The sequence below is a fragment of the Triturus cristatus genome, chromosome 8 (assembly GCF_964204655.1).
Source record: "Triturus cristatus chromosome 8, aTriCri1.1, whole genome shotgun sequence".
Taxonomy (NCBI): Eukaryota; Metazoa; Chordata; class Amphibia; order Caudata; family Salamandridae; genus Triturus; species Triturus cristatus.
In genome coordinates, this window is record NC_140591.1 from 881,669,657 (window position 1) to 881,681,659 (window position 12,003).

Consider the following 12,003-nt stretch of genomic DNA (forward strand, 5'->3'; position numbering starts at 1 on the left):
CGGGAAGATATTCCTAAATAAAATATGGAAAGAATGCAGACTAAAAGTACAGGAGAGTGTGCGGGCCAAGCCTTTATGGGTGGTTATTCAGCAGAGAAAGCAATCCAAAATGAATAGTGCACAAAGCGGACTACGGTTAATTAGGAAGAACTCCCGAAACAGAATAGATTACAGCTCTGAAATGTAATAAATATATAGAAAAATATACATAAGTGAAGAGAGGTAGAAGGCTAGGCCATGTATGTACCTGAAGGCAGTAGTGTAATATAGTGCCTTAGTAGAATATGGTTGTAATCACCATTGGTTGTGGTCTATGTCTGATCTTTGATGTACAAGCTTTGGTTCGGGAAAGTGATTGACTGTATGTACGGTACAGACATCTCTGCATCCCGGCAATGTTTTGTATCACATGTGAAAAACAAGTTCATTTCAAGGCACACAAAGTAAAATATTTATTTTTACCTAATTTAGTTTTCATTTTGTTTTTCATAACAGCAATAATTATTGGTCCAGACGGCCACCCCCTGACTGTTTATCCTTGTATGATCTGTGGGAAGAAATTCAAATCTCGAGGCTTCTTAAAGAGACACATGAAAAATCATCCAGAGTACCTTACCAAGAAAAAGTATCGCTGCACAGATTGCGATTATACTACCAACAAAAAGGCAAGTTTGCATAACCATCTCGAGAGCCACAAACTAACCATCAAAACAGAAAAGACCATAGAGTGTGATGAGTGTGGTAAGGAATTCTCTCATGTGGGTGCCTTACTCACTCATCAGATAATACACAAAGACAAAGCTGCCACTAAAATGAACAAGTGCAAGTTTTGTGATTATGAAACAGCAGAGCAAGGACTCCTCAGTCGTCATTTGTTAGCGGTTCACAGCAAGAACTTTCCTCATATATGTGTAGAGTGTGCCAAAGGATTCCGCCACCCGTCGGAACTCAAAAAACACATGCGCATCCATACAGGAGAAAAGCCTTACCAGTGCCAACATTGCGAATACAGGTCAGCAGACTCTTCCAATCTAAAAACTCATGTGAAGACGAGGCACAGCAAGGAGCTACCTTTCAAATGTGACATTTGTTTTCAGACTTTTGCAGACACCAAAGACATGGAAGAGCATATTCTTATGCACCAAGACAGTAAATTGCATCCATGTTTGCACTGCGACCACAAGAGCGCAAACACCAGTGACTTGAAACGACACATCATTTCAGTGCACACAAAAGATTACCCTCACAATTGTGAAATGTGCGACAAGGGTTTTCACCGCCCATCTGAACTGAAGAAGCACATGTCTTCGCATAAGGGTAAAAAAACACATCAATGTAGGCATTGTGACTTCAAAATTGCTGATCCTTTTGTTTTGAGTCGCCACATTCTTTCTGTTCACACTAAGGAAATTCCATTTAGATGCAAGAAATGCAGAAAAGGCTTTAAGCACCAGCATGAGCTAAAAAAACACATGAAAATACACATCGGCAGGAAAGTTTACCAATGTGACCACTGTGAGTACAGCACTACAGATGCCTCTGGCTTCAAACGACATGTTATATCCATTCATACAAAGGACTACCCTCACAGATGTGACTACTGTAAAAAAGGTTTCCGGCGACCATCCGAGAAGAACCAGCACATCATTCGACATCACAACAAAGAGGCTGGCACGCCATGAATTTTCCTCTTACTGACTTTTTTTAATGAGTGACATATCAAATAAAGGACGATGTTATACGAAGGAAAATATTTTAAAGTGAATCAACAAATTCAAAACAAGACATGCTGTCCATTTCAGTCAGTAGCTATACAAAAGAGAATTATTGATTTAGTTAACTATTTTAATTAAAATATTGTCTAATACTGTCCTTTGAATCTGATTCAGTCTATTTAATTAATGAGGAAAAGATGGCAACAATTAAAGCAAAAGTTTGCTGCATTCTTTTTCGTCCTTTTTATTTTACAAATGTTGTTTACCCTTCCAATCGCAGTGTTTGATAGCTCGGTAAACCAAGTCTGTTTCTCATAATAAATTTAAGGAAAAACTTTATTCTCAAGTGCAGTAACCACACGAAACACAACTTGCAGGACACAATACGTTCTACTTTCTGTAGACATGTCCCTTTTTATGTTATTAAAAGGCACCTTGCCTTGAAAAAATGTTTTGGGCATGCTTTTGGTAGTATTTAAAGTTTTCTGACTCTGTTCGGTAGAGGTTTTTCTTGGTAGCTGTCTACCACAAAATGCAATTTCTGGGTTTTGTATCTAAATAGAATGTTTCCAACTACGAACTGGCCATGTGAAATTGTTATGTTGCTGTTCTATTATTAGTATTGTGCATGCATAATCCCTTTTCCAAATAGTTATAATCATTTGATTTGAATCACTTAAAGTATATGAGATGCACGTTCAACCATGAATTGCTTCACATTGTAGCAAATAACATCCTACACGTTCAGTGCTTTCCTATTTAGATATGAGAGCGCAATGATAATTGTCTAATTTATTTAATTCAACCTTTTGATTATCAGAAACACGTTGAAGCATGTGTGACTATTCCACTGTACCTAAGATTCATTGAAGGCAATCAAAATGGAAAAAAAAAACACGTCGTTTCAGCAGCAATTGACAAGGCTCCAAATATGCTTATTAATATACAGTAAAAGCATACAGATTAATAACTGACATTTTCAGGCCCCCTCCATCCCATGAAATTCCAGATAGTTTGTGGCACCATATCAAAAACAATAACGTATATTTTCTAAAACAAATTCTGCTGACTAAGGAAGGCTCCGGTGTATTCTGCACGTTTATAATGAGCTGGGGAAATAATTTTGCATTTTAACTTTATTCCTGGAATACCTTTGTTATTGGTTCATAAGCCCTGCATATAGGCAATTTTGATTGGCATACATCATTGAAATAAAGCAATTCGAGGTCTTTAAAACCGTTTCTCATTTTCTGTTGTGGACATGCTGTCCTAATCTCTCTCCTCTGACCCATCTCAGGAACATTATTCTCTTTGTTTCACTCAGAGGCATGCTTTAGTCAAGTATATTTTCATAGTTGAGGCATGTTTGTTAGATCTACTAAACTTAAATAAATCTGTAAAATGAAAGTAAAAACATGGATTTTCGAGTTTAACCTTTTACTTTGCGGGGCTGTCTTTGTAGCACTCGTTACAAGATACTTCATACTTGAATCACTTGAGCTCTCTGGTCTGTTTGACCTCCCTCTAAAGACACTCCTGTCTTCTTCAAATAATTTTGAACCCTCCTATAAAACTCAGACTTGGAAGATTACTTTATTGTTCATAATTTGATTGTTTGTTCCATTTCCTCATCTCCTTCAATACTAGCTTATAAAGAGAACACAGAAGAGGGTGAATGCACCATGTAGATATAGGCCATGCCCTTCGCTTTCCTAAATCTTGGGAACAGTTAATCAGATAATCTTATTTGTAAGGGTCTCTTCCTGATGTTGAAGGGATTTTGCCTAAAGGAAAGGTAATCCCAAATAGACCACACACTGTCTCATTAACGCTAATGCTCACATTCGTCCATGTGGGAAATATACCAGTACATTTACGTTTTACCTTTGCTCAGAGGAGTGGAAGTAAATATTTTTTGTTTTAAATTATTAAATGTTCCTTATAAAGTGTTTCTGCCAGAGCTTTAAATTCACATTCTGACACCTTTATAAGGGACAAATTGCCAGTCCCTTGTCTAATTGCACAAAGTTCATGTTGCTATATCAAGTATCTTGCTGAAGAGGCTAAAGTGGTAGTTCCTAAGTAAGTATAGTCTTAGTAAATCAGAACTAAGGGAAACCATATTTTGGGAAAGTACGCACTCTTTGTGTGTATTTGAAGCCACTGCCAGAGTAAAGTACTGCATAGGCAGCAAGATTTGAACTGGCACTGCCAATAAGTATGAGCCAAACATCCTTGTTATGTGTCCTGGCTTCAATGAGAAATGGGTCCCAAGTTCCGAATCTAGTGTTGCCGGCAGTTCTGAGTCAGAGACAAGAGTTACAACTGGCTTCATCTGTTAAGAAGAAATGTCCACACTAAGATATTGGTATTTTTGCCTAAACATATGGTTTCTTCCACTGATGATGCAAGACTTATGCAATGTAATCACTACTCTTAGTGTGTGTACTCACAAAACCGTTCAGGGTGATAGAAAACATAAGTATGATTGTGGTTTCTGCTTACAAGGTTTACCCTCTAAAGAAAAGTTTTTTAAGAATTGAACCTATCGGGTACTAATTACTTTAATGTGCAGCACTGACTAGTTTGCTTATGTGCATTAAATATCGCCCAAACTGAAGTGGATTTTACACATTTATAAGGAAAGTCAGTTGAAATTGTTGACTAAAGGTCTGTACAGTTTAAAATACTTTCGCTTTAGAACACATCATTCTTTCCTGTGCAATGAAAGGTACGGAGCAAATAGACTTTAACGTTCATTGCATGGTTTAGAGATTAGTGCTTCTGACGTCTAATGGTGCTTCTGTGCTCTTTTACTGCTTAGTTGAAAAGTTTGAAAGTTGTGTGCACAGTCATGCGCATTAATGTTTCTCTAGGGATTTTTAAATTGGCACTTGTTATCTGTTATTCCTGGAGTTTTTTTCTGTTTTATTTACTGGCATAAAAACGTAAATTCATTGCAAACTAATTGTTAGCTCGTTGCCATTTTTTCTCAGCTATATTTTGTCTGTTTTTTCCAAAGAAGTTTGAAAACAAAGGACAAAAAATATTTAGGCACACCCAAATGCTTCTTTTACATGCCGTCGGATCTGCTGTAAATACTTTTTTAAGCATACAATTTAAAACCAATACCGAACAGAAAATGAGGGTCTTGTAAATTATATGTGTCTGTATAAAGCAGAAATGAGAATGTAGTTACTGTTATCATACTGGCATTACTTACCAGCTAGATTTCTTTCTTTAAACAATTTGTTACTATCTAAAATTGAATGTTTCAGTTTAATGTTTTGAAGAGGTACAGATTTTTACAAGGACATACTGTTTAAGTTAATGTTCTGTAAAATGCCCTGTTAAATATTGTCTGTCCTTTACCCTGTATACTTTGTAAAAAAAAAAAGAGATAACTAAAACAAACATTTCCTCTAGGGATATGTCACAATATTGTAACTGTACGTGATGAAGTAGTGTAAGAAATAAAAATGAAAATATTTTCCTGTTGCATAGCAGTTTGATGTATTTTATTGGTGAACCTTTAAGAAAAAGTTATGTTCGAGGCATATGAGCTGCAGAATTCATACTACTGCATAGATCGCCATCTGGTGTTGGGCTCGGATGCTTGCACCTTGTTGTTGTCTTGGAAGTAGTCTTTTGTAGTCAGTAGATAGGTGACTCCTCCCTTGGGTGATAGTGCGCATGGGCATCGACTCCATCTTGAGATTGTTTTTTTCCGCCATCTGGTTCGGATGTAACTTGCTGCGCTCCGGGTCGACGTTGTTCTATTCCCCTTCGATGCGCAAAAACTCTTACCGCTCAACGGTATTGTTTTGATCACGAATCTCTCTCAACGTGTATCTAGTTTCGAAGACATATTTGAGTCCGGTAGTCGATGTGGGCTGTTGGGCTGATCGGCGCCATCAACCAGCATATGGAAAGGTCTCCATTAAAAAAATGCAAGTGTGGGGCTAAATTCCCACACACAGATCTCCACGAGGTCTGCAACATTTGTCTCTCGCCAGAACACATTGCCAGGCCTGTGACTCTTTCAGGTCCAAGAAGACTATACGTGATCGCCGGGCTCAACGACACAAAATGTCCAGGTCAACCGTTCCGGCACCGGAGAACATCTTCGAAGCAGGCTCCAATGATCCACACACAGGAGACAAACAACCCAACATCTCCGAAGCCGAGGAATCGGGATCAGAAGACCAGATGATTACTCCAGGTCAGCGGAGCGTGAGTACTGACGTCAACGCCCCTGCCCCGAAAAAACAAAAGGCTCCGGTAACACCTTCACCTTCCGGTCTAGGTCGGCACCGAGACAAAACTTCAGAAGCCCCGCCTCCGGGCCCGGCTCCAAAGCATCCAAAGACTTCAGGCAGCTCTGGATCGAGCCAGCCACAACATAGTGCCGGAAAAAACATTGTCGGCACCGAAGCATAAACCCAGGGTCCCGTCGGCACTAGAATCTTTGGCACCGAAACCCAAAGTAGTGGACTCAATCGAAGCCTTCAGATCTGAAAAAACAAACTAAACCTTCGGGGTCGAAAACTCCACCTAGGCAAAAGGAGACAAAAACACCTCCTAAAGCTAAAGAAGACAGGCCAAAACACCACTCTGAGCCGAAGTCCTCGGTACTGAAAACCGACAACGGATCCAAAGAACTTTTCCATCCAGATCCACCAGATCCTAGGCAAAAAACACTACATATTGACCCCATTACTGGACATGTCCCCTCTATACTACATAAAAAGAGGAAATTGGACACCTCAGAAACACCTGAGATACCCTCCAAGTAAAAAGACTCCTCCACCTCACCTATGAGGCCTTTCTCTCCACTTCCACAGTCTCTAAACACTATACCTTCTCCAGCACACTCTCCAGTGCCTGCTTTTTCACCACAAGAGGAGGATGAAGATATAGGGGGTGATGATGACATACACTCACCACATAATACAGATACTGATGATGACACCCACAGTATCCCACCTCAGGACCCTTGGGACAATTATGATGTCCCAGATGTACCCGAGCCAGATTCATATCCCTCCAAACCATCCCCTCCAGACGATAATGTAGGATTTGCGCAACTAATAAATAGAGCTGCACAATACAATGGGGTCCAACTACATTCAGACCCTCTAGAGGAGGACTTTTTACTTGAGACATTCGCTCAGCCTCAAAAGACAACAAACACTCTCCCTATGCTCGAATGGGTTGATTATACATGCCCCTGAAGTTTTTAAAAGACCCTGTTAGGGCTAGGGTTCTTAATCCTAGAATTGAGAAAAAATTTAAGTCCGCTCCAAGCGATCCAGCTTGTATTAAAGGTCAACTCCCCTCTGGATCCATTGGTTTTAGCAAATGCCCACAAACAGGCAAATTCACAAACTACAGATGAGACCCTCCGCCAGACAAAGAATCTAAGTTATTGGACGCATCAGGGAAAAGATTTGCGTCTCAGGCAGCAAACGTTTAGCACATTGCCAATTCACAAGCCTTACTAGCAAGGTACGACAGGGCTCACTATGATGAGCTTAAAAAGCTCATTCAACACCTTCCAGACGAGCATAAGACCAAAGCAAATGATCTTATACAAGAGGGAAAGTTAATTACAAATACCTCAATAAAATGTGCCCCTGATGCAGCAGATACAGCATCCTGCACAATAAATACAAGTGTGTTATTACGCAGACATGCGTGGCTGCGCATATCTGGGTTTAAACAAGAGGTGCAGTCTACCATCCTCAATCAACCCTTGGATCAGGAACACTTGTTTGGGCCCACTGTGGACACATCTTTAGAAAAGATGAAAAAAACAGAGACCGCCAAATCCATGGGGGCTCTACAAGCAGCAACTGGTAGAGGTTCCTTTTGTTGCTCCTTTTATAGGGGCGCCTCCAAAACCATTGGCACAGACACCACGTCTTCCACTTATAAAAGCCCCACCCAGACCTCCCCTAACAGAGGTTACTTTAGAGGGAATTACAGAGGCAATAACAACAGTGGGAGAGGGCGTGGTTCTAATACCCGCAACTCCCCCACCACATAACAGTGACTTCCCTCCACTTCCCCCCGACCATTCCACTCCAGTCGGGGGGAAGACTATCACAGATCCTACCTGTGTGACGGTACTCTCAGACCAGTATTGGACCTCAGACCCCTCAATTTCTACATTCAGTCAGATCACTTTCACATGATCACTCTTTAGCAAGTCCTTCCACTGCTTCAACAAGGCTACTTCCTTGCCACATTAGATCTCAAGGACGCCTACTTCCATATTCCCATACACCCTGCTCACAGGAAATATCTAAGGTTCACAGTGGACGGCCAACACTATCAGTTCAAGGTCCTCCCATTTGGAGTAACAACAGCACCCAGGGTCTTCACAGAGTGTCTGGCGGTAGTAGCCGCGCACTTACGAAGAAAACCCATTCACGTGTTTCTGTACCTGGACGACTGGCTGATAAGAGCCAAGTCACACAGTCAGTGTGTACAGCACACCTACCAAACAATTCAGCTGCTAAATAGTTTGGGGTTCACAATAAACCACACCAAGTCCCACCTACAGCCCTCCTATCTACATCAGTATCTAGGGGCCACAATAAACACTTCCAAAGCTCTGGCATACCGCAATCCAGCCAGGATAGCCAGTATACAAACCCTCATCACAAGATTTCAACCCCAACATTCCCTTCCAGCTCCAGTGTTTATGCAGCTAATAGGGATGTATGAGGGATGCATTTTCATTGTTCCTCATGCAAGGCTTCAGATGCGCCCTTTACAAGAATGCTTAGCACGTCATTGGAACCAGGCTCAAGGTCAACTTACAGATCTGGTGTTGGTGGACAGCCGCACGCATGGCTCTCTGCAGTGGTGGAACACACAAAACCTTTCCAAAGGGCGGCCGTTCCTAGAGCCAGTCCCGCAGATAGTGCTAACATCGGACGCATCCCTCACCGGCTGGGGAGCCCATCTCCTAAACCATACAGTCCAGGGCAGGTGGACCACTCAGCAAAAAGTACTCCACTTCAATCACCTAGAATTACTAGCAATCTTTCTAGCGCTAAAATCATTCCAACCACATCTCAACAAAACTGTCCTAGTCTGGGCGGACAACATGATGGCAATGTATTACATACAGAAACCAGGAGAAACACACTCTTTGCAGCTTTCTCAACCAGCGCAAATCATATGGAGATGGGCCATTCCGCAAAACATATATCTCCTAGCAGAACATCTTCCAGGGGTACACAATCAAATTGCGGATCTGCTTAGTCGTCAGACACAACAGATTCACGAATGGGAACTTCATCCACAGGTTCTTCAACCATTTTTACAAATGTGAGGCCACCCAGACATAGATCTGTTCGCCACACGGGAAAACACAAAATGCCCAACCTTTGCCTCCAGGTTTCCACACCCGTCGTCCAAGGGCAATGAGATATGGATGAACTGGTCGGGCAGATTTGTGTATGCTTTTCTGCCACTCCCACTCATTCCCCTAGTAATACGCAAGCTCAGGCAACAGTCTCTCAAGATGATCCTAGTTGCTCCCACATGGGCTTGGCAACCATGGTTCACCACACTTCTCGAACTCTCAGTGGTTCCACACCAAAAACTGCATCTCTCCCCGAAGCTGCTGACGCAGAACCATGGAGAGATAAGAAGTCCTAGAGTTCGGTTACTTTAACCTTCCACCAGACTGTATGAACATCATCAAAGAAGCCAGACGCCCTACTACTAGTGCCTGTAATGCAGCAAAATGGAAAAGATTTGTCATTTACTACATTAATAATAAAACCGATCCACTGGTAATTAAAATACAGAACATCATTTGCTATTTGCTGCATTTACAAAGATGTAATCTGGCATATTCATCCATAAGATTACATCTAGCTGATCTTGCTGCCTACTTACAAAACAGACAACACCTTTCGCTGTTTAGAGTACCTGCAATTAAAGCCTTTATAGCAGGCCTTAAAAGAATAATTCCTCCCAGACTGCCACCCTCTCAGGTGTGGAATCTAAACATTGTCCTTACCAGGCTCATGGGTCCCCCATTTGAACCTCTACACAAATGTGAACTGCAGTTCCTTACATGGAAAGTAGCTTTCCTAGTTGCAATCACCTCTCTCAGGAGAGTAAGTGAGATCCAGGCTTTAACCATACAAAAACCACTCTTACAAATACATTGTAACAAGGTGGTTTTTAGAACACATCCAAAATGCCTTCACAAAGTAATCTCTGCTTTTCATCTTAACCAATCCATAGAGTTACCAGTGTTTTTCCAAAACCCGGACTCTGTAGCAGAGAGAGCTCTTTACACACTTGACGTCAAAAGAGCTCTACTTTATTACATTGACAGGACTAAGCCCTTTAGAAAGATAAAACAATTATTTGTAGCTTTCTCACCACCTCATAAAGGACACCCCATCTCCAAAGCTGGGATTGCTAGGTGGATAGTCAAATGCATTCAGATATGCTACCAAAAGGCTAAACGCACATTAACAATTCCCCCTAGAGTGCACTCAACACGTAAACTAGGGGCTTCCATGGCATTCTTAAGGAACATTCCCTTTGATGACATCTGTAAGGCAGCAACATGGTCTACAACACACACCTTCACCAAACACTAGTGTGTTGACGTGCAGGCAAAGCAACAGGCTTCTGTAGGCCAAGCTGTTCTTAAGACACTTTTTCAATCGACTGCAACCGATACAGGTGGCCACCACTAGGGGAGACACTGCTGTATAGTCTATGCAGTAGTATGAATTCTGCAGCTTATGCCTCGAACGGAAAATGCTACTTACCAGTATGCATCTGTTCTTGGCATGTAGAGCTGCAGAGATTTATACGCCCACCCGCCTCCCCGGAACCTGTTTCTGTTCCAGTAATATCTTAATTAGATACATTCACATGGACATCTCTTCTGTTTGTTACTAACTCCATCACTTCCCTTCATTTTTTTTTTTTTTTTTTAAACATGTTTTTATTGCAGAGTTATAAACAAGGCATCCATTAAGTCAACCTGTACACATGTCATCTCAAAGCACATCCGTCGTTATAAAAATGCACACAGCCATTCAGCCCACATCCCGGGGGCTGGGCGGCGTACCAGTACAGTGACTCAGAGTATCATGGCGATCACCTCATAGAGATGTCAGGTCAACAGCATAATATAGTATCTGCTTTTATACCCATCAAACTCCCTCCCCAAAAACGCCGCCAAGTATAGTCAGCCACTCAGAGTGGTTGGCACCAGTATTGTTCATGTCCACAACATCAGGTCCGCCATCATTTCCCTTCATGGCGAAAACCAATCTGAAGATGGAGTCAATGCCCATGCGCACTATCGCCCAAGGGAGGAGTCACCTATCTCCTGACTACAAAATACTTTTTTCCAAGACAACAAGGTGCTAGCATCCGAGCCCAACACCAGATGGCAATCTATGCAGTAGTATGAATCTCTGCAGCTCTACATGCCAAGAACAGATGCATACTGGTAAGTAGCATTTTCCTCACAAATATTATTGAAATTCCTTTTCATGTCACATAAAAATTCTGACTGTATTTGCATAACTTTGATTTTGTAACTTTTGTTTCTGACCTTTTTTCTTTAAAAGCTTAAAACAAAGAAACCTAGCTAGACAAAATGCACTATTGATGTTCTAATTTATATTTCCTTCCTGTAAGGGCCCTCGTTCGAACAATGAGTGCTCAATCTAGTTGGCTGAAATTAGGAGCCGGATTCAGAGAGAAAGGCATAAATCTACACCCATAAGTCTCTTGCCGTGCATTAGGTGTACATTTGCGATCTTCCAATATTTTCAAAACATTTCTAGTTTATGGATGGAGTCGCAGTTTTCCAATGGCAAAACTGGAAAAGTTTTGTGAATTTCAGTTTTTTTTGCTTTGGATTGAGTCATTTCTCTAATGTATAATTGCAGGCATAATACAAATTACACATGGTGAAAGCCAGCACCTTTGTGCAATGGCACAATATTTTATCTCCCATGGAGAATATAATTTCCTGCATGAGAAAACCCTTCCCCAAACACCTGACACATTTTGGAGATTTCCCATTGTCCTTCACACACTGGAAAGTGATTTAAACCCGCCCTTGAGCGTAGTAAATCTGACCATTTACAGGATAGCGGAGGTCGTAGTGGAGTTTAAGAATATCCACTAACTGTTCAGTTTGTCTGTGTTCCCGAGTTTTCCTAGAAATCCAAGCCCCGATAATACCCACTTCCACTACTTAAGTGGGATTTACTCCTGCACAATGTTA

At 41.4% G+C, this 12,003-nt stretch overlaps 1 protein-coding gene across 3 annotated transcripts in view; it reads left to right on the forward strand.

The window, feature by feature from the left end:
* ZFX (zinc finger protein X-linked) overlaps nucleotides 1-5,216 on the forward strand; it is a 630,213-nt gene extending 624,997 nt beyond the window's left edge. For all 3 annotated transcript variants that reach the window (XM_085622416.1, XM_085622415.1, XM_085622417.1), the window contains one exon: nucleotides 496-5,216. In XM_085622416.1, coding sequence (XP_085478542.1) covers nucleotides 496-1,682 — 1,187 coding nt within the window. In that variant the 3' untranslated portion in view covers nucleotides 1,683-5,216. The remainder of the gene's footprint in view (nucleotides 1-495) is intronic.
* The last annotated feature ends 6,787 nt before the right edge of the window (nucleotides 5,217-12,003 follow it).